Source organism: Pelecanus crispus, chromosome 11 (assembly GCF_030463565.1).
Source record: "Pelecanus crispus isolate bPelCri1 chromosome 11, bPelCri1.pri, whole genome shotgun sequence".
Classification (NCBI taxonomy): Eukaryota; Metazoa; Chordata; class Aves; order Pelecaniformes; family Pelecanidae; genus Pelecanus; species Pelecanus crispus.
In genome coordinates, this window is record NC_134653.1 from 31,649,324 (window position 1) to 31,673,843 (window position 24,520).

Genomic DNA, 24,520 nt, shown 5'->3' on the forward strand with positions numbered 1-24,520 from the left:
CTCCACCTCTGCAGAGCAGGGGTGGGAACAGGCAGTGTTGGGTGCTGGAGAAAACTGGAAGGTCCCACCGGTCTCTCCATAAGAGCCCTAAAAACCAGGCGGGACCCAGGGAATTTTCAGAGGTGAAGTTCCCCCCGTTCACAGCCCCCGAAGTGCCTTGGCCTCCCCCAAGGTTATCCTGCCCACAGGCTGCTCCACAAGAGTGCAGTTAATTTTATTAGTCCAAGCTCCAGGAATTAAGCTTCAGCCAAGAGGACTGATAGCTTATTTACTGCTGTCGTCTATATAAAGAAGAATTTTGACACATTGTTAAATGATAGCACATTTAGATAAGTCAAGCTGTCATATCATTTAATGGATGTCTAAACTCCCTCTGTAGCTGATATGTAAAATTTATGCACTTCAGAATATCATAAGGTTATAATATTTTAATCACATCCACAGTTGTTTTTTTTTTCCTCCCCTAAACTTTGAACAGCAAAAACATTCCATCAGCCACACCACGCTCCGAGGCTCCCGGCACACCGCCATCCGGCAGAGCCGCCACCAAAGTTTCTGCCCAACTCCACTCCAGCATGGAGAGAGCATTTGCATTACGAGAAATAAGATGAAGAGCATTTTATTTGACGAACCAAACGCTGGAGCCGTATAGCCAGAGCTCATCTGCATAATGAGATGTGAAGACATTTATAAAAGATGGCTATAATCGGTCTCTCTCCCCTCACTCGTGGTTGTATTTATTATCCCAAATCAGCAGCTCACAACTCTTCCCATCTTTTACCGTTTTAACACAGAACGGATTAGATTAAAACAGCATCCGGCACACGGAGCGTGTAATCCATACAATGCTAACCGGAACATAATAAACCGAGAGCAAATTAAAACACAAAAAACCCATAAAGGTATGAATCCCACTATGACTATTATACACAAGAAAGCTGTAAAAAAAATACTGCATTAGTAATGTACACAATAAAACAATCTCATAACCCAGTGAAATATGTCTGGTATTATCTTTGATAGAATTTTATCTCTTCTCATTTCCGAGACTATTTGCTATAAAAAGGCTCAATGCCGTTTCGATCAAAGTGCTGCCGAGTAGCACATTATCTACATGTTTTACATATGCCCACCATTCATCAGGGTTGCTCAAACTCTACCATTCCCGGCCAGCCCCAGGCCAGCAGAGCTGCTCAGACACATGCATTAAGAAGGAAAGGAAAAAAAAAAGGCAAAAGCTCTCGGAAGAATAATAAATAGATTGTTTCCCCTTCCTTTTCTTTTTTGTTTTCTTTTTTTAATAGAGGGCATTAGGCCAAGCTGGCACAAGGTCACCTTTCCCACCGTGATCCCGGCGAGGCGGCAGAACTGCTGCCTGGACAGAAGTCAATCCCCACTGCTCCCGCTCCAGCTCCGTAGCCAGCCACGGCCACCCGGCCAAGCGGAACGGCGGGGAAGGATTGCTGCCCACCTCCCAGCCCACCTCTCCCTCCAGCAAAGTCCCCCCTCCCGACAAACCCACAGAAAAGTAGCTGCCAATATTTGTCTTTAAATAAAGGTCTGCGCGTACCCAGGAAAAGTCATTAGCGTGATGTACCGAGGAATGCTTTTGTATCCGAAGCGCTTAGACCCGTAATCCCTTTCCGACCACAATGCCATAAATGAGCAGTCATGGCAAGCCAACCGGCCGTGGTACCTGCATTACTTTTAGGGTTGCGTCTCACAGATGTAGCACGTAATCTGCTTAAAAGCCAAAATGTATTAAATGCTGGAACTGTTGATACAGTACCCAAGCCCCATAAATCGCATTTCAATTTGTTTACTCCCCTACGAAGCATGCTGCATTTTAAACTCCGTAATATCCTACGGGGATAAACCCCTTTAATATCCATGTAAATGAGCGTTTCGGCTTTTGTAGTAGATCCAGGTTGGGTTTCATCCCATTATGCTGGGAGAGCTATTGTTTTAATTATCCTCCTCCCCGCTACATAGGTGCCTATTTAAGGTCACGGACTGTCAGCATCCCCTGGCAGACCTCCCCTCGCACACGTTAACAAAGGACTTACCGTGAATTTCACGGACCGAGGGCACTACGGCGGGATACGGCATCCGTGACCTGCCCAGAGCCACAAAGGATCTCTCTCCCGCCGCATCCATCGCCAAGTCCCAAACGCCGGCACCCAGCCCTCACCCGGGCCGGCTCCCAGGACCCGTCGGCCGGCTGACGCCGATCGCCTTCCCCGCCGTTCAGGGCTGACCGAGCCCCGGCACCGGCGCCGCAAAGCCCCGGCCCTGAATAACAATGGGAGCGCGGCGGGGCTCCGGGCAGCCCCGCTCCGCCATCCCCCGGGCTACCGCGCATCCATCATCTCCATAAAGCCTCTGCCCGCCCGGCTCCGAGGAGGAGCAGGGGATGCGGTCGCAGAGCCGCCCCCGCTACCGGGGCGGGCGGGGGACACGGGGGGGACACCGGGGACACTCTGCAGCCCGCGGGCACCTGCGGCTCCGCTCCGCGGGCGGGGACCGCAAGAAACTTGGCGGAGCGGCGCGGGGGGCCGCGCTCCCCGCAACTTCATCCCGCGCAACTTCCCTCCCTCCCTCCTCTCCCTCCCCTCCCGCCGGGGCGGAGCGGCGGCCGCCCCCCGGCCCCGCTGTCACCTCGGGGGCGGCGGGGCGGGGGCCGGGGCGGCGCGGCTCCATTGCCGCCAGCGCTGCTCCACGCTCCCGGGCGGCGCCGAACAAAGAGCGGCGGCGGCGGGGATCAATTTCTGATACCTATCGATGGGGAAGGGCGGGCGGAGGGAGGGCGGGAGGGAGAGGGAGGGATGGGGGCGGCCGCCCGGATCGCCCCCCCCCCCCCCCCCCATCCCCCCCCGCCCGCCGCCAGCCCCGCGGCCGCCGCCGCCACCAACCTGGAGCCGGCGGACATCAAACCGCGTCCGGTATCGAAACATCGATCCCACGTCGGCGGCCATCTTGGGGGAGACCGGCGGCGCGGAGGGGCGCGGAGCGGCGCGGAGGGGAGCGGAGGAGCCCGCCCGCCTCCACCGCCGGGGGCGGCCCCGCCGCCGCCTCGCCCCGCCCGCGCTGCGCGGGGAGGGACCGGGGAGCTCCCCCCCCCCGGTCCACCCGTGGGCATCGGCCCCCCGCGGGGCGTGGGACCCCCCGCAGGGCGTCCGCCGGGGAAGGGGCACAGAGCATCGGTGCGATTGGTGTTTTTAAAAAACAAATCAGTGCACTAAGAACATCCAGCCGCGCCAAGGAGGTGGAAAAATCGCCATCCAGAAGCTGCCGGTTAAACTTTTTCATGTTTTCTTTTCCCCCCCCCCCCCCCCCCCCCTCTAACCTGACACATCCAGCACCTTTGACCCTGGTGGGAATTGCCACGGTAAACGTGCTCACAGCACACCACAGGCAGAAAAATCCCAAAATTCAGACTGGTGTAGGACTATATTTTTAAATTACTTAATGCGGTTGGTCCCTGAAGAATTCAAACAACTTAAACAGAAGAACGGGGCACAGCCAGTAGCACTTTGGTAGTAACAAAACCTGTCCAGAAATACCCCCTTTGCCTTCTACCAAAAAAAAAAAAAATAGAGCTTTCTGATTTCTGCCCCAAGTTGCCCCATATCCTGTCATACCAACCACACCAACATCCAAAGGGCTTTGAGCATTAATTTCCTTTCCCCAGCGGAACGCGATAGCCTCCCAGCAGAGCCATGCTGTGTTTGCACTGGAGGGACCCCAGTGCTGCTGGCCACGGCTCGTTTTTGAGCGCAGAAAGGCTGAGCTGCCCCTCTGGGTACATTTTGGAGGCGGGTATTTGCAGACCAAGCAAGTGCAGCATTTTAATATTCCTGCTAAGGAACAAGCTAACACCCCAAGCTGTCCTGCAGCCACATGCATGCCACTGTGCATGGAAGAGCCTGGGACTCCTGCCAGGCTGTGACACAAACCTGCATGCCTGCTCCCCTCCCCGAGACCCAGCGTGGGGCAAGCCAGGGCCAGCACCACCCCACGGAGGGGGAGGCAGTACTGAAGCGTTGCCCCAGGCTCACAAGCCATGGGCGCTGCTTTGCCTCTGAAACCACAAAGAGGACAAGGGTGACAGGCAGCGGCCCCCTCGTTCACCAGCACACTGGTCCCCTCATCTTACCTGTCACCATTTGCCGCTGCGGAGATCCCCCGTGCTCGGAGGGGCTGGAGGGAAATGGTCAGCCATCCTGGCAGCCTCCACTACCTGTTTGCATGGGCACAGCAAACCCAGGAGAAGTGCTCCTGCAGCCATCACTCGTAGTCCTTCACCGTCCCAGCCTCAAAACTCTCAGCTCCTCTCGCTGCAGCGGATCTTGCAGCACTGGAGCCTTCTTCTGCACGTGGCTGGGGAAGAAGCAGCCCCTCAGCCATGCTAGGGTTTGGCCCCACCTGGCAGCCCAGGTGCCACCCTGTCGCCATTACCTGCATTATGCAGGACTCCTGGGATTCTACTAAAAAGCAGCCTTTTGAGTTCAGAAGACACCAAAGAAAAGGAATATCCTTCAAACTGCACCCTGCTTCACAGGCACTTCCAATTGTCATGGTCTGCTCCTTCCCTTCTTGCTGTCTGAAGTTCACCTGAGCCAGAAAAACTGTCCAAAAGGATAAGGCAGACACCCAAAGTGACCTTGGCACCACACTGTAGCATAAACAGCTAGGAAATTATCTTGTCCTTCTCATCTCTTCCACTCGGAGAAACTCAGAGCTGCTCACAATCCCACAATTGTAAAATGCCTCAGGCAGAAGAACAAGTGAACAGAAAAATCAAAGTTCAAAGAAAGGATTTGCAAGAGCCAAGGCAGTTTGTGTTAGAGAGCACCTGGATGCTCCTGCAAGCCCTGCTCCAGCCTCTCCCCCCATCCTGTCCCCCACCTCCAGAACTGGCTGGAGAAGGGGGCTCCCATGGCAGATCCTCCTCATGGTGCTACAACAAAAGCATCTGCCTGGAACTGGTGAACCCCAGATGCAATTGCCAACCTGAAACATCAACCCCGTTAGCATCAACAGCAAGCTCCATGGATGCTCTTGAGACCCCAGCCAGCAGGTGCCTCTGCACTACCCCTGCTTGAGTACCCCCAAGTTTGCTCTGGGAACCCAAGATGCTATAAATAGATCCCCTCTTAACCCCACAACCACAAAAATCAGGAAGCCTGAACCCCCTCAGAGGCACTGAGATTTGTAGTGGGACTGGGTCTGCTGGTGGTGCTAGGCAGGTGCTTCTCCTTTGGCCTAATGAGGCTGTAATTAGCCAGGGGTGAGAGCACAGGCTGCGCAAGAAGGGATCCCCCATGGGAATTCATTTCCATCCCTCTCGGGGCCACGCACGGGGGGAGAGGTTTGTTTACAGGATGGGTCAATAAACCCAGGTGGAATGGATGGTCTTTCCTGGGGGGAGAGTTGGTTTCTGCTGTTTGATACCAAGGTCTCCTCTCTGTGCCAGCGGTGGGGATGGCTCAGTCTGTTCACGACCAAGATGCTGCAGGCATCCGCTGTTGGACACCATCAGAGAGAGGTCCCGGAAAGGGGACCTTCTCCCTGCACCCACAAAGCTGATCTCACACCAATAAATCACTGCCCTGCTCTGCCGCCAAGGGAACCGAAAAGCCGGCTCATAAATCAGAAATAAAACTAACTTGGCATCTTTGGTGAGCAAATTAAATTGTGGGCTTTGGAGGAATGTTTCTGTTTGGCCAAATCATTAATAAATCAATGGGAGCCATAAGGAAGAGGAGAGGGGCTGTGCTGGGTGCTGCACAGAGGGACGGAGAGCTGCGGGGCGGCACGCTCCATCGCCGCTCTCCCTGTGTCCCCTTGGGCGCTGCCCCGCTGGCCCCAGGGCACCCTGGGGAGACCAAGGGGAGCCTGGCCCTGCCACCTCCCCACCGCCCAGAGCTCACCCGCCCCGGGGAGTGCTGCAAGGCGCAGGTTAATAAATCAGTTTGTCTCCAGAACGGTTTGCTTTGTGCGCCTGACAATAGCCCGTTGTAAATGGCAGCCCCTTGCCTCCTCTTCTGAAAGGCTTTTAATTAAAATATGGAAGGGGCTTTTCTGTGTACTTAAAAAAAAAAAAAAAAATAGTTAGATTTCAGCACGCTCCCATTTCAGGCGTTAATTTATTCTCGCCTTCCTGCCATTTGTGATCCACATGATAAGTCCTTTGTGCGGTGATCCGGCCCCATTAGGCGGCCAAGGGGCGATGTTGGCAGTGGGAGCTACGTGCCAGCAGTGACGGTGGGCTTGCTGGGCCGCCTCGTCCCAGGGATGGGCAGGGGGATGCCAGGAGCCACACCGAGGGACAGCAGTGCCATGAGGGCGAGCGGGGACGAGGCAGGCCGTGGGGCTGGCCAGGAGCTCGGGCCCAGCTTCAGCCCTGGGCGCGGAGCAGAACGACCCCCGTGGATGCCCAGGCAGCCGCTCCCGGAGCTCTGTCCCCATCCCGCGCAGGGGAAGGGCAGCGCAGCCCCTGTCAGCCGTCACCAAGCGCCGCTGGGTCCTGGGGTCCGGGAAAGCCTGGCAGGGGTCCCGCCGCCCGCCCTGTGCCCCCCGCTGCGGGGGCTCTGCCGCCGCCAGCGGGAGAGGCCGGGGCCTCCGCCAGCCGCGGGAAGCAGGAGCCACCCCCCGCAGCGGGGTACGGGGCCGTTCCAGTCTCTTTCCCATAGTCTCAGGAATGACTTAAAGTGTTTGACAGCGTGGCAGCCCGTGATGTGGCTCTACGGCCCGGTCCCCCGCTCCCTCCTGCCCCCTCCGTGCCCTCGCCCCCCGCCCCGCCGGGGACCGGGCAGCGCCCGCTACGACGGCGCCACCTGGCGGCGGCCGCGGTAGCTGCAGCACGTGCCGCCGGGCCGGGCCCGGGACGCGCGGGGGGGCACGGCGGGCACTGGGGGACACCGGGGAGATGGGGGGGCACGGCGGGCACTGGGGGACACCGGGGAGATGGGGGGGCACGGCGGGCACTGGGGGACACCGGGGAGATGGGGGGGCACGGTGGGCATTGGGGGACACAGGGGAGATGGGGGGTACGGCGGGCACTGGGGGACACAGGGGAGATGGGGGGTACGGCGGGCACTGGGGGACACCGGGGAGATGGGGGGGCACGGCGGGCACTGGGGGACACCGGGGAGATGGGGGGGCACGGTGGGCATTGGGGGACACAGGGGAGATGGGGGGTACGGCGGGCACTGGGGGACACAGGGGAGATGGGGGGTACGGCGGGCATTGGGGGACACCGGGGAGATGGGGGGGCACGGCGGGCACTGGGGGACACCGGGGAGATGGGGAGGGACACGGCGGGCACTGGGGGACACAGGGGAGATGGGGGGTACGGCGGGCACTGGGGGACACAGGGGAGATGGGGGGTACGGCGGGCATTGGGGGACACCGGGGAGATGGGGGGGCACGGCGGGCACTGGGGGACACCGGGGAGATGGGGGGGCACGGTGGGCATTGGGGGACACCGGGGAGATGGGGGGGCACGGTGGGCATTGGGGGACACAGGGGAGCTGGGGGGTACGGCGGGCACTGGGGGACACAGGGGAGATGGGGGGTACGGCGGGCATTGGGGGACACCGGGGAGATGGGGGGGCACGGCGGGCACTGGGGGACACCGGGGAGATGGGGAGGGACACGGCGGGCACTGGGGGACACAGGGGAGATGGGGGGTACGGCGGGCACTGGGGGACACAGGGGAGATGGGGGGTACGGCGGGCATTGGGGGGACACCAGGGAGATGGGGGGGCACGGTGGGCACTGGGGGACACCGGGGAGATGGGGGGGCACGGTGGGCATTGGGGGACACCGGGGAGATGGGGGGGCACGGTGGGCATTGGGAGACACCGGGGAGATGGGGGGGCACGGTGGGCATTGGGGGACACAGGGGAGATGGGGGGTACGGCAGGCACTGGGGGACACCGGGGGAGATGGGGAGGGACACGGCGGGCACTGGGGAACACCAGAGAGCTGGGGGGGACATGGCTGGACATGGTGGGGGGACACCGGGGAGCTGAGGGGGGCATGGCTGGCACTGGTGGACACCAGGGAGAGCTGGGGGGGGCACGGTGGGCACGGGGGGACACCGGAGAGAGCTGGGGGGGTACGGCGGGCACTGGGTAACAACAGGGAGCTGGGGGGGCACGGCTGGACACCACGGGGGGACACTAGGGAGCTTGGGGGGGACACAGCTGGCACAGGAGGACACCGGGGAGAGCTGGGGGGGGGGGGCACAGTGGGCACTGGGGGACACCGGGGAGCTGGGGGGTTACGGCAGGCACCGGGGGACACCAGGGAGCTGGGGGGGGACACACACTGCAGGGGGACACCCTGAGGGGGGCACTAAGGAACTGGGGGGGGCGGGACATGGGGGGCACAGGAGTGCAGGGTGAGACACTGGGGGGGTCACAGCACCCCTCCATCTCCCCTCGGTGCCCAGCGCAGCCCCCACAGAGCATGCACTGAGCTGTGCCCGGCCTCAGCCCTCGGTGCCCACTGGGCGCCCCAGGATGCACGGGGAGGGTGCCCAGGGCCCTCCACCGGCCGCATTTCTGCCAAGGCTACTTATTTCCAGGCACATTCCCCCTACAATTAGCACATGCTTTTTAATTAATTTCCCTCTTTTATTGCTTCGCTCAAATTATCTCAACTATGGCGCCATTCGGCGTGCGCACAGCAGATAATGCTGCTATTTATGGCTTTCCCCCGTCAATGCCACGGCTCCGGAGGTCAGGACGGTCACCTCCTCCTGGGGCTGCATCCTGTGCACAGCACAGGGCACATCCCTGGGACGGGCCAGCAGCTCAGGAATGGGGGTATCGTCCGTTGTCATCCTCATCCCCTGCCCTGTCCTCATTCTGGCTGGCCCCCGGCTGTGTTTTGTGGGCAGCAGCTCTTGCCCAGACCCCTGAGCTGGGCAAATCCTCCTGAACATTACTGCGGTGATATATCCTTCAGAGTGAAAATGGAGCTGAATCAGGCAAAGCTGCTAAATTAGGTCTGTCTGGAATAAGCTGTTAAACATTGAAACCTTCTGAACACCAAGGGGAGACGGATAAAACCCTTTAAAAGCTCCTGAAGGTGCTGCCAGCAGAAAGGGGATGTGGGGGGGAAGCAAGGACGAACCCAAGGAAAGGGAAGGATGCCCCCAAACCCCCACGCAGTGGGAACCGAGGCGCAGGGATGTGGCCGAGGGCGCGGGGCCATCTGTCTGTGACAGAGAAGATGGGCTTCAGCCACCAGCCAGCACCGGGACCCGCGGGCCACCCCCACGTCCCCCTTGGCGCGAGGGCTGGGGCCGGGGTGGCCACCGCCACTGGTTTCAAACTGCAGCTCTGAGCCACGTAGCAATCCATCTTTCTACCTTTAATAAGCTTTCTCCCTTTAAAAATAATCATTACCAATAAACAAATATACCAGCCAGTGTATATAAGCATCAAATTAAGTAGCTACATGCATTTGTTATACTTGATATAGCCTTGTTAACTGGAAATTCCTAGGTTTGGAATATGTATTGATTTCAGCAAACATATATTATTTTACTGTAAGTACCAACAGCCATTGTAGTTAATATACAACAGTTTAATTTAAAATGCATTAGTTTAATAAAAATGCATAAAATAGGAGAGAATTGCATTAGCTTCAATAAAAAATTCAATTTCATAAATATTATCCAGTGTTAAAATGCATTGATTTCCAGGAAAAATGTATTGGTCAAAGGTAATTTACATTGGTTTGAATGGGAATGTACCGGCATGTATACATATGTATTAGTTTAGTCAAATGTATCTGATCGCAGAAAAAAATATTGGTTGGAGCAAAAGATATTCATAAGGAAACCGGAACGGCGTGGAGCGAGCGGCTGGCACGGCCTGGCTCTGGAGCATCCTAGCACCGACACGGCCGCGCTCAGCCAGCCCTGGGGCCCGGACACCCCCAAATCGGCCCAGTCGATGTCCGGACTCGTGGCTACCCATGGGCATGATGCTCCCAGGCTCCCTGGGACGAAGGGAGCCCGTTATCAGCCACGGGCAGGACTTGGCTCAGGCGCAGGCACGCGTCTCGCTCAGGCAGAGCACGCGCCTTGAAAAGAGCGGGGGTTAATCAAATCCTTTTGACTCCATTTTTTATCAAGCTCAAGAGGGGCTGTCCTATTAATTAGAAAGGCTTTTTCATGTAAAACACAGTCTCTTTTGCAGATAAGAAGGGACGATGCTTGATTTTGCCATGGCACAGATACGTGTGTTATTCCCTGACATCCATTCACAAGGCTGCAGCCACTTCCCAACAGCTCTTTTGTTCACTACAGAGCTCTATAGGCGTATATGTACATACATATATATTTAAAGCATTCATTTTTTCCAGGATGCCAGTAAGTCCCCCAATATCCACAGCAGGAGAGGGAAAAGATGTGCTTGGAGCCGCCTCCATCCCCAGGCTGGACCAGGGTCCTCACCCGGGGGGGCAGGATCCAGCCCATGCAGCACAGAGGATTACGTCTGACAGCGAGAAGTGAGCAGCGGAGCAGATGCACCGTCTTACATATTACGGCAGAAACACAGAAACACAGGCAGCCATCTGCACCCCATCCCCAGCCAGGATTTCTGTGCTGTGCTCGGTGCAGCCGGCCCCTCGAAGCCCCCAGCCATCATCTCACCCCCAACCACAACATGGGCAACACTGGGGAGAGACCGAGGTCTGACCTCTTCCAGGCTGGGCAGGCAGAAACGGTGCTTCCCCCCCCCAAAAAAAAAATTCTGGGAAATCTCTGTGGCTCCAGGGCTGCCTGCCATGCCACCAGCCATGCCCCAGCATGGAATCGGAGCCAGGGATGGGCTGCACCCAGGCGGTGCTGGCGGCTCCATGGCCGACCGGTCCCGTTAAACCGCTACACATCACTTCCCTGATGCTTATGGATTTTTCGTTAATGCCACAAATTAAGGTAATTGGGCTCGGCTGGCCGATGAATCCAGCTGAACTTGGCAGGAGGAGGGAGCATCCGTGCCGAGATTGATCCTGCTCATCCCTGGCCGTGCTCACATGCCCCGGGCCGGTCCTTACCCCAGCTCTGCCCCTTGGCTCTCTCCCCTGGCCTTTTGCTCAGACAGACCCCAAAACCCATCCTGAAATGCCTTCCCTCAGCCGCATCTTCATCCAGACGAGGCAGTCATTCCCGGATCAGGAGTTTTCTCCTCTCTGGGCACTTTTCCCTATGCATTTCCCTGCTGCCTACTTAAATCCTCCTTGCAATGCCATCCTCGCTGGCTTGGCCACAGCAGCCGGGCATCGAGGTGCAACCGAGCAGCAAGTACCAGGGATTAAACATGATATTTGCATCCTCTGGGGGAATGAGGGCAGAGTCTGGGCAGAGCCCAGAGCTCCAGGGATCCCATTTCACGCTGCGTTTTGTTCCCAGCCCTGTCCCAGCCCTCCCCGCTCACCCACCAGCCTCCTCAGCACGTGGAGGTGACGATGCCAGGCAGCAAGACTGGCAGCCCCCCACACCCAGCCGCTGGGTGCTGGGATGCTCCAGAGTGGTGTCGGTGCTGGGATGCTCCAGAGTGCCATGCCAGGCACCGCAGAGCTTGGGGGGCTGTGGCAGTGGCCGACAGGCATCGTTGGGTTGCCAGCACCATTCCCACCCCAGCACGCCCACACGGCCAGGGTAAGGTGAGAGGGAGGGGAGATAAAATTAACAGACTAAAAATACTGAAGACAACACAGAACCACCAAACAGCCCGGTCCCGATAGCCGGTAGTTCTGTTCTGTGAGGGCAGCGGACCCTGGCTAGAGGTTTTGCAGGATTTCTGCCTGCCTGCCTGCAGGTTCAGTGGCTCCCGCTGCAGAAATGCAGCCTCTGGCCAGGATGGCCGTGCTGTGCCCAGGCTGGTGAGCCACCTCAGCTGGGTGCCGTGAGTGCCAGTGCTCCCGGGTGCTGCAGGACGTGGCCCCACACCGGCTGCCAGAGCCCGGGATGGGGAGGGTTAATTGTGTGTGTCTCACCGGGACCAGGGCTAGCAAGTGTTTGGCTTAACTGGGTGACAGGTGCCTTGGTGGGGGGTTACATGAGAGAGGAGCTCTGCATGCCTGCCCGGCTTTGCGGGAGCTCAGCATCCGCCTCCGGCCTCCTCCCGTCGCTCTCAGATGGGGTGCTGCATCTGAGCTGGCATGGAGGTAGGAACGGTCCCCTTTGGCCAGAGACGGGGTGGCCAGGCAGCTGCTTCTGCTTTTCGAGCATCACAAGTGATGGGATCCCTTTGCACCCAGGACAGTGGGGCTCTTCTGCCTCCGGCAGCCAAGCAGCACCCAGCTTTGCCATGTCAACGCTGCGATGGGGCATCAAGGCTCCCAAAGATGTCTGGCAGGACCAAGGCGAAACATCCATGTCCCAAGGCTTGGGGGACTGTAGACAGGGGTCCCCCTAGGCCAAGTCCTCCCTGCATTTTCCAGCAGAGGGGAAAAGCCTGGCCCCAGCCCGAGTGACAAACACAGGTGGAATTGCTCCTGTGTAGTCCCTGCCATGGGTCAGCATCTCCAGTGTGGGAGCTGTGGGGCCGCCTGGCACTTCGTTAACCTTGAAACCCTCTCTGGCTCACATGTCACGTCAGCCGGTGACAACAACAAGCTGCTATTCCAGATTAGAGAGAGAGGCAGAGAAAGTCAGAGACAACAGGGCTGGGGGTGGCTAACTTACCTATTACAGCCAAAAGTGGGCATGGGGTTATTTTTAACCCTGAGTGGGATGTATTTATTGTTTCAGCCCGGGGGAAGGGAGGGACTGACTCTGAGGCGCCTCTTGCAGCAACATCGGCAGCTGTGTGAAGCCATGGTGAGTACCGAGAGCCCAAAGCTCCAGTGGGAAGAGGCAAAATCCGTTAGCTTTTTCACCAGGATAGCTTTAATGGGTAGGGAGTGATGGAGGCCACAGGGATCTGATGGCCAAGGGTCCCTCCTGGCCTGGAAAGGGGGTGAGCAAGCCAGGGAGCTTCTGGCTGCATCGGCAGCATCCCGTGGGGAACAGAGAAGTGTCTCCCATGCTAGCAGAGCTTTCTAACTGCGGTAGACCTCTTCAGGGTCCAAATGCCATCTTTCTGCTTTCCCTTCTTCCATGCAGCCAGAGGAAGGGCAGTTGTGTCCCCCAAAACCCTCCTGAAACAAGGGACAATGGGCAGGGCGGGACAGCGAGCGGCTCTGTCTTCCACTCCTGTTTAAAAGACACGCCAAGCCATCTCCGGTTATTTCAAGCAGTGCAGGAGGAGACAGATTTTTTAATAAGCAAACATTTTAATAAGTGCTTTGTTCTTAGCGAGAGGCATGGCAGGGTAAGGAATGACTACAGCCCCTGCGTGCAACCTCAGCAGCGTGCTCCCAAAGCCGGGTTGCCACCCGGGGAGATGTCACCCCAGTGCCGATCCTTTTACCTGCCGTAGCCTTTGGTGGGGAAGCAATTTCCCAGCTCATATTTCCTTGGACTTATTTGGCTCAATTAATCAGGAAAACAAAGACGGAGCTGTAATTTAAGCAGGAATCTTAATGTCCCTCAGTATCTCAGAGGGTTGCATGTGCCCAGATCGGCTGAACAATGCACGGGGAAATCACCAAGCACCCAAGTGCAGTGGCAGCACCAGCCCAGAGTTACCGTGAAGGACTCGTGACTAAGAATAGGGTAATTTCATGCTTTTATTCCACACCATAAAAATCCAGTGAGTTAGTGACACATACTTGAACCCCTGCAGGCACCCAAGAAAGCCAAGAAGAGGATTGAAGGTGCGAATTCCAACGTCTTCTCCATGTTCGAGCAGGCCCAGATCCAGGAATTCAAAGAGGTAGGTGGGTTTCGTAGAAATGACTGAGGGTCCTCAATGCAATGTGACCTTCAGCTCTTTCCTCAGCGCTTTCAGATCGGTGACAGCTGGTTTGCAACAAGAGGCAGCATGCCTGGTTTTGAGTTGTCTTATTTTAAAAGTGTGAATAACAACTCAGTGACATTGTTAAATACGGCATCGCCTCAAAGCTTCCTAGGAGCTCGCACCCCACGGAGGAGCTGGCAGCATCCAGGGGAGCAGGAGCACATCCTCCCAGCCAGCTCCCACCTGCCGTGCCAGGAGCTCTTCACAACCTACCCCCTGCACGGCTGGCACATGGTCCTGTGTAGATCCCAGTTACAGGGATAACTGGTCCCAGCTGGGGGAGCTGATGGTTCAGACTGTCCTCCCCAGTTGGTCTCATCCCGGGGCGAGAGGGCTTTGGCCAAGGAGAGGGTCTACACAGCATTAGGGTTTGGGCTGCCATAGGAAGCCATCACCCCACATCACCCAAGGGTGCAGGGGCCACGATTGCTGCTGGATTAGGGTTGTTGCTCCCTCGCTGGGTGAGGACCCCCAGAGCCCCATCCTGTGCAGGGCTTGAAGCACTCTGTTCCCATCCAACCCCATGGGAGGAGGAGCAGGGGGGTACTAAAGCCTTTGCAAAGGCCGACAGCTCTCCCTGTCCTCCTCCTATGCTTCCAGGCGTTCACCATCATGGATCAGAACCGGGACGGCTTCATCGACAAGGCGGATCTGAGAGACACGTTTGCTGCACTCGGTGAGCCCCCTTTTAGGACCCTCTCCTCCCCAACAGCTTTGATGATGCTAGACCTATTAAGTGAGAAACCAGCTGTGAGCCCCCATTTAACCAAGCCCCAGCGGTTAACTGGATCTCCTGTTTTGCTGAAAACCTCCTGATCCGAAACCACTTCTTTTAGCCGGTGAGATCCCACGTGGGGTGACTCAGAGCAGCTCCTGCAGCAGCTACAACCCTCTCTAGTACCTACTACCTTCTCTAGTAGGTACTAGAGAAGAGCCAGCTCCTGGATAATACACAGCCAAATGCTCCCTGCCTTCTCACATGCTAAGAAGCACCTGGCTGCGCCCATCCCACAACATCCCTGGGTGTATGGGCATTAGCGGGATTTACAGGATTTGTGGGAAGCTGTGAAGTTGTGAGCTTGGTGCTCTCATCATGGAGACCAGCATGAACCAGCGATGGGTCCAGGGAGTCCCAAAGACAACCCAACCTCAGGTAAAAGGATGTAGGCATTCAGTCCTGTTCCCTTCTGACACCGGGGGCCAGGGGGAACCACAACACTTGTGGTTTTGACCCAAAACAACTTCTGAGGAGGGCTGAAGCAGGCTGATCCATGGGGCAGAGTGGCAAGAGAAGGAAGCAGCACAGCTCAGTCCTTCGCAGCCCTCTCTTCTGCGATCCTGGAGCCTGAGAAACCAGAGCTGGAGATGTCCAGCCTACCTGTCCTCTGCAAGCACATGATTCTTCCTTCCTCACTTCTGCTGCTGCCATTCCTTGTCAGAAGTGGCTCCCCAGGGCTTCCCTCAGGTGGGGGGAAAACCTCCAGGGCAAGGATCCCGTGGCATGTCCTTTAGCCCCCGGCACACAGAGCAGAGCCCGGAGGTCTGCATGCATTTGCAGCCAGACAGGGATGCACGATTCACACAATGCTGCTCTTCCCTAGGGCGCCTGAATGTGAAAAATGAGGAGATTGAGGAGATGATAAAGGAGGCACCTGGCCCAATCAACTTCACCGTGTTCCTCACCATGTTTGGGGAGAAACTCAAGGGTGAGAGGGCACCTGGGGAGCTGGGTGGGGGGGCTCGGCGGACACCCACACCACCACCAATATCCTGTCCCACTTGGGGAAGCCAGCCAACTCCTGGGGCCTCTGTCACCCTTCCAGGCAAGACCCGTCAGAGGCTCCTTGGAGGCCTCAGATGGGAGCTGCTAAAGGAAAGGCAGGTGGCACTGATGGCCATCCTGCAGTGTGCAGAGCCTGGGAAGTGGGTCAGAGCAAAGATGCCTCCCATACCATGGCCAAGAGGTGACACCTGGGGACAACCACGGGATACCTGTGAAATTATCTTCCTCACCCATCCCTCCCACATCCCTTAGTGCCACCTTCTCCCAGTGGCAGCACAGGCACCCCGCCAAAGACAGAGGCTTGGGTGGAACCATCACTGGCAACAACCCCTCTCCACAAGAGCTCCAGTCCTCGTCCTCCAAATCCTGGACTTGGGCGCTCTCCATGCCTCCCCATCCCGAGACATCGCAGATAGGACAAACTCAGCATCACGTACCCCGAGCAACTGTCCCCAGGGAGGACGTTGCACTCCAAAACTCACGCTGACTTGCAATACCGACACTCGCAAAGGCAGGGCTGGGGCTGCCCGTCCAGAGACCTGGATCTCATCCTGTGTCTCCCCAACCTTTTGGGGCCCATGAACAGGTCTCTGTGCCTCTGTTTCCCCGGCCATTAAAAAAAACCCAACAGGCTGTGATGCTGCTGTCCCCACAGAAAGAGGGGGGGGGACGTCTTGCAGTGCCTCTGAGCCTGCTGACACCAATGGTGGCACCAATGGCCACCCTGGCAAGGGCACTGACTACAGCATGACTTTTACTAAAATGGCCCTGTCCAGCTGCACCCTGTATCACCTACAGAAACTAAGGCATGCAGCCTCCCTGCAGATCTCCAGAAGGCTATGCGGCCCCAAGGGCCTGCGCCTGGAGCTCTATAAATACACCCAAAAGATTAGATAGGCACCGGATGCCAGGGTGGTGGTGACACAGCCTGCTTTGTGGGCACACCACAACACTACATCTGCTCCTCTACGTGCCACCACCCGTGCTCCAGGCCCTGGCTGGTGTGAGAGGGCTGTGGGGTTGGCGTTCCCGCAGGGCCCCCCGCTCCCCAGCCTGCCCCCCATCTTCCCCCTGAAGGCTGGGGAATGCAGGAGGCTGCAGCCAGCTTCCTCCTCTGCCGCCTCCAATGGCCGTGGCCATGTCACCTGCAGGTGCTGACCCAGAGGAGACGATCCTGAATGCATTCAAGGTGTTCGATCCGGAGGGGAAAGGCCTGAAATCTGCCTAGTGAGTGCAGGGGTGCCCAGGGGAGGAGGGCGGGCATCCCCACCAAGGCCTCCCTGGTGCTCACCACGGTCTCTTGTTTGCAGCATCAAAGAAATGCTGATGACGCAGGGCGAGAGGTTTTCCCAGGAAGAGGTACGAGCTCCTTCCCACCCTCTGCCAGTCTGCCATGCCCTCCATCCTCACAGACCCCCAGCCCTCCTCCCAGCCTCAGCCACAGTCACAAACCCCTTCTGTGCTGCCTTTTCACCCTGGCTCTTTCCCAGCAGATCGATCAGATGTTCGCAGCCTTCCCTCCAGACATGTCAGGCAACCTGGATTACAAGAACCTTGTCCATGTCATTACACACGGCGAAGAGAAGGACTAGCCCACGCTCGGCGCTGGAGCTGGCACCGTGAGATCGCCTCTCTCTAGGTCACACGGGAGGGTCCTTTTGCCTCTCCCCCTGGGGAACACGTGAATGGCATCCATATTAAACTGCCTTTTGGCCAGAGGAAATCCAGCTGCTGGTGTGAGTGGTGCTTGGGCATGTGTGGTGTGTCTGCATGGTGCATCTGTGGCCAGCAGGAGTCCCTGGACCCATCCCAGGCCCCACTGCCCCCAGCCTCCTGGCCCCACTGCATATAACCCTTGTGTGCCCTCGAGTCCCTCTGCCCTGCCGTTTCCCAGCCTGGCCCAGCTCTCAGCCCCAAACAGCCCGTTTCGCACTGGACTGTGGCTAGCAGCCTTCTGGTCCCACCAGCCCAGGACCAGCGCTGAGCTTGGCTTTACTTTAGGCAGCAGAGAGCTACCTGCTTCTCCCAGCTTAGCAGGGAACACCCAGCAAGAACACTCATCCCCCTGACCCTCCCCAGGCCTCCTGGGCAGGCACAGTGCAGGACTGGGACCGTGGTCCCCTTCTCCTCCCTAGCAGCCACGTGATGGCCGGCTGTGGGAAATGCGTTGGGTTGTGCAACAGGGCCGGCACCCTGCCGGAGAGCAGCTGTTCCCGCCCCCGGCCGCAGCTGCTGTCAGCAGTGGGCGAAGCCATGCCGAAATATCACCCGGCGAGCTTTTGAAGCCTGCAGAAGGCGTTGGGCTCCTTCCAGAGGAGAAGGGAGACGGAACGACGTCCAGGACACAGAAGCAGAGGGGGAGCTCGAGTGAAACTGTTTATTTAACTCATCCACCCCAGGCTCTCAGACCTTAACGCCATTCTTCCCTTCTTGCCTGGGCTGCCGGCATTGTCCCGCTCCTTCACGCAGCTCTGGAGAATCAGCTGGTGCAGCTGGTCATGGTCCAGCGGCGCCTCCACTGCCCAAGAAAATGGCCGCCCAGTCACGCACGCCATCACAGGCCTTATATAGCCAGTGGGGCGGGACACGCTGGTTGGGATTGGCTGGGAAGGCTAGCTGGCAGCGGGGGATTGGCTGGCCAGCCAGGGGAAATTGTGGATTGGCTGGCTGCATGGCCATGGCCCCTCCCTCCCACCTGACACACTCACAGGCGTCGATGGCGTTGGCGGGGCTGTCCGGGGCGGGGGGTGGTGGGCAGAGCCGGGCCCGATCCATGACCCGGAGGAGCTCAGTGCCATCCAGCAGCGGGTTGGTGAAGGGCTGGGCCGGATGCGATTCATCAGCTGATGTGTAGCGCAGGATGGACTCCATCAACAGGAGCTCGTTGGTCTTCTTCTCCACAAGACCTGGGTGGGAGAGAGTGCTGTCCCGCAGGGCCCCTGCACCTGGCCGCTGCCCAAATCCACCCCCAGCTGTTTGCTGAGCAGGGGATCCAATGATTTCCCTGAGACAGTGCTGTCAGGCAGCCTGTCTCCCCAGGGGCAAGGGCCCAAGGCTGGGTCCCAACACCCAGAGCTAAGATGAGGGCTTGGGGACCCACTGGGATGTTTATATAGCAAGGTTAGCTCCTGAACTTGCTGGGAATTGGGTACCCCAAATTCACATTAGGGACACCCATGGATGACGGGGCAGGGGAAAAAAAAACAGCTCAATTAAAACATAGTGCAAGGGGGTGGTGGACATACAAGGTCCAGGCCATGTGGCGGGGGCAGACGGGCAGCCTTGGCGTACCAAAAAACTGCATCAGGTTCAGATCTGTGATCTGTGTGTTTTCTCCAAGCTTCTTCATTATCTTCGTAGCATCGCAGTTGATTTCTTTGAACAGGGCCTCCATGCCATATTTAAGCTGGCCCAGGACTTTGCTGCTCTCTTTGCATTTGTCTTCATACTGGTTGGCTTCCTCAGTGGTTTTCATTAGTTTTTCCTATCAACAAAGGTTTTGCTAGGTGTCACACCAGCCCCCTGCTCTCCCCCCCACCCCAGTGCTGGCTGGTTCCTGTCCGGACACTGGAGGCATCCCACAAGAGGCTGTGGGATGCTCCAATCCCTGCAGGTGAAAGGCTCTATGAAGGGGACCCCAAGCTCCCTGTGCCGCAGACAAGGTCCCAGGCACTGGAGAACCAGGGCTGGCAGGAGCCCTACAGTCACCCTCTCACCATGCACTGGGAGACAGGGCTGCCAAAGCCAATGCAGGGCCCTTTTCTGCCCATGCCTCTCCAGCCGTTGGCCAGAGCAGTGTTGACAAAACCAGACTCCCTAGGACACATGCCAGGATGTTCAGGGGTCTGCTGCCCTTGCAGAGGGAAATCCAGGCTGCCATACCTCCAGCTCCTGCAGGACATGAAGGCTGCTGCTCTCTGTATACTCCTGTTCCGTCATGAGGGCCGTAATTTCATTCTGTGTAAACACAAGCACATGGAGGGAGTAGCGGCTGAATGCCCACCAGAGGTGCCTAACAGAGGCTGGGGATCATCCCTCCACCCTGGGAGCAGGGACAACCCACTCGACCCCTCCGGGGACCACTGTCCCCAGGCCAGGAGGGCAGGTGATGACCCCACAAAAGGCAGGACTTCTCACTGCAGCCAGTCCCACACACAGCCCAGGCAGCTCTTGGCCCTCCTAGATACTGCAATATTTTTGCTGGGTACACGGTGGCAGCATTGAGACACTTTTACCTCTGAGAACGCAGCATTTTGTCTATCGGAGTTATATTTTTGGCTACCCCTTTGCATTCCCCTGATCCCACCCGTGCGGCAGGCTGTGAGCTGGGCTCTGGTGTGGGCAGTGATGCTGGACACATGGGAGAGGAAAAACCCACCCCAGCCCAAAAGCACCAGCTGTGAAAGGGGAGACATGAAGTGCCTGCAACAGACCTGGAGGTCCTTGATCTTCTGCTGCATCTTCTCCATCTCACTGTTCAGCTCGTTGGCGTAGTTGAAGCAGGCGAGGTTCTTCTCCTCCTTTTCGATGAAGCCATACACCAGCCTGTCGATGTCCTGGTCCTCTGCCAGCTCCAGCAGCTGCCTGTAAGCCACCTCCTGGCTTTCAAAGCTCTCCCCTTGCCTCCGCTTCGCCCGCTGGGCTGCCTTCAAGGCTGAGGGAGAGATGGAGAACCTGGGCTGTGCATGTCCCTGCAGGCTGCCCTTTGCAGAGCCTTCCCCTGCAGGTGCTATGGGGTTTGGCATGGTGCTCGGGGCAGAGGGGAGCAGTGCTGGAAGGGCAGAGGATGCCTCTATTTCACCCAGAAACTAAGCAGGGAGCTCAAAATCCTCATAGGAATGGGGCAAACACAGTGGGACCCCTCCCCAGGAGGATAAAAGGAGACATGTTTGCATACAGGGGTAGCTCCCTGCCTCCCCATCCCTCCCCGTGCCCCAAGGGCACCCCAAGACACATGGTGCTGGGTGGTTTCACTTGGTTATCACTGTGCATCCTTTTGCTTGTAGGGCGAAGCCTGGGTGAAGGAGCCTGTGGGCAGGAGAGAGGTCCCGCCTTTGGGGTGTGGTGTTATAAACTGCTGTAAGCAGCCCCCTTGCCAACCCTGCGGACTCCTGGTTTGTGGTCCCAGTTGCACATATTTTCTCTCATTTCATACCTTTTTTCTTTCTGGCCTGTTCCTCCAGCTCAGAGCGATCTGTAAATTTGGTGAGCGTGAAGGTTTTCAGTTTGGACTCCTGGTCAAGGACACGCTCCCGCTCCTGCAGCTCAACATAGTACTGGACAGTGTCTTTGCTGTGCCTTTCGTTCATGGCTGAAATCCTTGCCAGAGCCTCCATCCTGCACAGAGAACAGTAGCTTACACCATGCATAGGAATAAGGATTTGTATTCCTGGTCATTCCCATGCATCTCTGTGTCTGACCTAGGAAAGACCCCGTGATGCTGTGCATGTTGCCCAGCTCTCACCCAGATGCAGCTGTGTTAGCCCAAGGCCAGCAGCAAGCTAAGATAGCTCTTGGTGGGGTTTTGTAGTGGGACAGAGCACCCAGCTGTGGCAGCCAGGTTCACTTTGACCGGAGCTGGCTGGCCTCTGCTCCAGGTCTGCTGTATCCCCACATGTGGGCTCAGGTGGATCTCAGAAGAAAGAGACTGCTCCATGGGGCAATTCACTCCATCCTTAGAAACGTCTGGTATAGGTGGAGTAAGTCACCCTGGAGGTACCAGTCCCCCTGCACTGACCAGACACCTAACCCTTAGTACCCAGCTCTAGACAAGAGCAGTGAATCCTCTCTCTGAAGTTGCAGTCGGTCTCTCTTTACACCAATACCCATCACTGGCATTGCCCGTTGGTGCTGAGTTTGCTACAGAGGGTTCGCAAGGCCATATACCGCTGCTCATAGGCTTGTGTGGTTTGCTCAATGGCAGCGTTCATCCTTCTCTTCTGCTGATTCAGCTTCTTATGGAGCTTCAAGTAGTACTTGTCCAAAATGGCTTTCTGGATTTGCAGGTTTTCAATCTCTTCTCGGAGCTTGTTATTTCTGGTCAGGATGGTATCAAAACGGACAGTGACCTGGGGAGAGGGAGGCAAAAGGTTTGAAGGTAGTGCAGGACTGGGGGACTCAGGCCTCTGCTAAAAGACCTTGACCAGGGCTGGGACAAATGCAGTCCAAGAGATTTAAGTTGGCCCTGCACCATCCTCTTCCCCAAGACAGGGGAGGCAATAGTAGGCCAGGCCGATCACAGCAGAGACCTGGAGCTGGCATTGTCCAAGGCAAGGTGGCTTTGAGCAGCTCAGTTTTATCACTAAACAGGTGCAGGCCTTCAGGCTTCTTGGCATGGCACAAGTGTTGCATTTGGGTCACCAAGCTTGAAGGAGCCTTTGAGATATTCTAGGAGCAATCAGGCCAGGGGAAAAAGCCAGGTCCTTTATGCAGATTGTGTCAACCAAATGCATTTGCACCATTACCCTTTGCCCTGACCAAAAAGCATTTTGCACACAGGCCCCAGTGTTGCCCCACACGTGGTCTCCAAAAGTCTGCAAAATGTTTGCTTACATTGTTTAGATGCATCTCCAGTGTCTCAATCTGCTTTTGCAGCCGTTTGCTACTGTTTGCTTGCTTCACCTTTGCTGCTATCTTGTTTTGCTTCACAATCTTTTTTTCCAGCTCTAGTATCTGCACACACAGAGGAAAAAAAAATGTAAGTATAATCTCCACCCCTACATTCTGGACTCTTGTCAGGACATTTAGCCAAAGAAAATACCCTCTGTTGACCTGAACTACAGCAACCATGTCATTAATGAGCTCACAGTTATAGAAGCAGCTTTAATCCCAAAGGATCTCCTCCTGCACACGCAGAAACATAAACTGTAACTAGGAATGGGTTTATTTTCGTGTCACGAAGGAAATGCAGCTGCCTCTGGAGGGAAATTCAGCAGGTGTTGAACAAGGCATAGCAGCACTATGCTGTAGAGTGTAGGAGGCAATGAGGATGGGTTTTTGGTAGTGGTATTGTGCTGGCCAGACAGGGATCTGTGCAGTCCTTCCTGGGAATGAGTGGAGGAAAACTTTCGCCAGAAGCGGGGAGATGCCAGAGGAAATAAATCCATGAGAAGAATGAAGTAGTTGGAGAACAACAAAGCGGGGGGCAGGTGGGAGAGGTATGACTCAGCCAAGAGATCCCTGATTGAAACCTAACCCTGTTGTGGAAAGCTCTGCAGCACCTCTAGCAACAGTAAACTACCTGAGCATGTTCCCTCACCTCTCTCATGAGTGGCTTGTTCAGAGCAGAAAGCTGCAGGGACCTGTCACTTCTGTAGCACTGGGTTTCCCTTGGCCTGCCACCCCACCATTGAGCAAATCCAACCAGGAGAAGTGATGGGACATCCCTCAGATGTTGCTACTCCTCTATTTGCCATGTCTCGGGCAGCACACCTAAATGTTCCATTTTTGCCTCTTTTTCAGGAGAAAAAAAAAAGTCAAGGGAAAAGCAGAGGGATGTTGCATGACCCCAGGCAGGTGTGTGCTATCAAAGAGGAGCTGCAGAGACCTGTGGGACAACAAGGTTGACAGTCAGACCTTACTTTTCTAGCCAGTGCTGCTGACTTGAATGGGAGACTGGCTCTATCCATTTGTCATTATCATGTGTCTTTTGCCAGGAGGCAGCATTATATTCCAAGGCCGGAATTAAATGCATTTTACATTGAAGAGTTTCATCCATAGGGCTCACTCTGTGACTCTGCTCTGTTCTGCCATGCTCAGCCAGGGAACAGTCCAGATGCTCTTACCTGTTTGTCCAGGTCAGCTAACAGGGCTTTTCTGTCTCTAATCAGAGAATCGTACTGATATTTGGTCTGCAAAAGGCGTTGGACCTCCATACAATTTCTGTCATCCAGCATCGTGTTTCTCAGGGACGTGATCTGGCTCAGCGTTAATGACACCTCTTCGTGTTCTTGCCTCAGCGATTCTATTTCTTTTCTGTAAAAACAGAACGACAACAATTAGCACATCCTACCTGCAGCGCTGGAGCAGGTCCTTACCCCTCCCCATCTCAGCACTGGGGTCCCCAGATCTCAGCATGGAGGAACTTTCCAAGCACAACGCAGCTGAGCGAAGCTACACTCACTCCTGAGCCTGTATTTGCTGCCTCACGTTGGCATCATGAGATTTCTTCTTCTCCACTGCTATCTGAAACTGTTTCTGCAGTCTCCTGATCTCTGCCTCATCCAGCCTTTCTTTCTTCTTCTCAGGGAAGTCCGAAAGCTTCCGCCTCGAAGAGGGCCCTCCCCGCTGCCACAGAGAGGGAGAGCTTGGTCACTTGAGCAAACACGACCAGCAGTGGTAGACAGCAGAGCTGGACACAGGGGAGCAGGTTAATGGCATCACCACCACCTCCAGCTGTTTCTCACCACCTTCAGCTCTTCGCTGTCACCTAAGATATTCATTACCACCCGAAACTCTGAGCCACACAAACCAACTCCATGAGCGCTTCTGATCCGCTTCAGAGTAAACTGTACTGGGTGCTTTGCTCTTGGGTAACTCACCCCCATGCTACCACCACTCCCCAGGGCAAGGAGGTGCTAACAGCAATTGAAATCAGTGCTTGTTGACCATGGCAGCTGAGCCATGGCCAACACCTCGATTCCAGGACTGGGTGTAGACCTCCAGCAACAGGGCGAGCAGGTGACAGCAGGCTGTCACCTCTTTTATCACCTGGCATGACTGCGAGGACCACATGAGTCAGAACCAAACCCACCTGTGCTGGGGATGCATACGAACCCAGCTGACTTTGCCCAGGAGCGGAGCAGGA

General features: G+C 56.7%; 3 protein-coding genes across 4 annotated transcripts in view; 1 reads left to right on the plus strand and 2 right to left on the minus strand.

The window, feature by feature from the left end:
- CUX2 (cut like homeobox 2) overlaps positions 1–3,962 on the minus strand; it is a 69,295-nt gene extending 65,333 nt beyond the window's left edge. Inside the window, exons 1-2 of the mRNA XM_075718970.1 lie at positions 3,957–3,962; positions 2,913–3,110 (exon numbers count right to left, since the gene is read on the minus strand). Of these exons, the coding sequence (XP_075575085.1) occupies positions 2,913–3,110; positions 3,957–3,962 (204 nt within the window). The remainder of the gene's footprint in view (positions 1–2,912; positions 3,111–3,956) is intronic.
- Positions 3,963–12,736: 8,774 nt separating this feature from the next.
- MYL2 (myosin light chain 2) lies at positions 12,737–17,306 on the plus strand. Of its 2 annotated transcripts, XM_009493440.2 has the most exons (7): positions 12,737–12,850; positions 13,758–13,847; positions 14,532–14,607; positions 15,533–15,637; positions 16,866–16,941; positions 17,025–17,073; positions 17,208–17,306. In XM_009493440.2, exons 1-7 carry the CDS (start codon positions 12,737–12,739, stop codon positions 17,304–17,306), a joined length of 609 nt encoding a protein of 202 aa, XP_009491715.1. The 2 variants fall into 2 exon arrangements, with proteins under 2 accessions (XP_009491715.1, XP_075574809.1); XM_075718694.1 differs by lacking the exon at positions 12,737–12,850 and having other exon boundaries at positions 14,424–14,607.
- A 789-nt stretch (positions 17,307–18,095) lies between these two features.
- CCDC63 (coiled-coil domain containing 63) lies at positions 18,096–24,260 on the minus strand. Its single transcript, XM_009493441.2, has 11 exons — positions 24,120–24,260; positions 23,837–24,000; positions 23,499–23,688; positions 22,267–22,386; positions 21,601–21,782; positions 20,870–21,051; positions 20,148–20,368; positions 19,597–19,671; positions 19,006–19,198; positions 18,423–18,620; positions 18,096–18,232 (listed from the first exon to the last, which is right to left on the minus strand). Exons 1-11 carry the CDS (start codon positions 24,258–24,260, stop codon positions 18,096–18,098), a joined length of 1,803 nt encoding a protein of 600 aa, XP_009491716.2.
- Positions 24,261–24,520: the final 260 nt, after the last annotated feature.

Coding starts and splice junctions, on each gene's coding strand:
- MYL2 (XM_009493440.2), top strand. CDS start 12,737: ATGGGGTTATTTTTAACCCTGAGTGGGATGTATTTATTGTTTCAGCCC. Junction 13,848..14,531: donor AGATCCAGGAATTCAAAGAG/GTAGGTGGGTTT, acceptor CTATGCTTCCAG/GCGTTCACCATCATGGATCA. Junction 16,942..17,024: donor AAAGGCCTGAAATCTGCCTA/GTGAGTGCAGGG, acceptor TCTTGTTTGCAG/CATCAAAGAAATGCTGATGA.
- CCDC63 (XM_009493441.2), bottom strand. CDS start 24,260: ATGGGGGTGAGTTACCCAAGAGCAAAGCACCCAGTACAGTTTACTCTG. Junction 24,001..24,119: donor ACAGCGAAGAGCTGAAGGTG/GTGAGAAACAGC, acceptor TCTCTGTGGCAG/CGGGGAGGGCCCTCTTCGAG. Junction 18,233..18,422: donor CGCCAACGCCATCGACGCCT/GTGAGTGTGTCA, acceptor TTTCTTGGGCAG/TGGAGGCGCCGCTGGACCAT.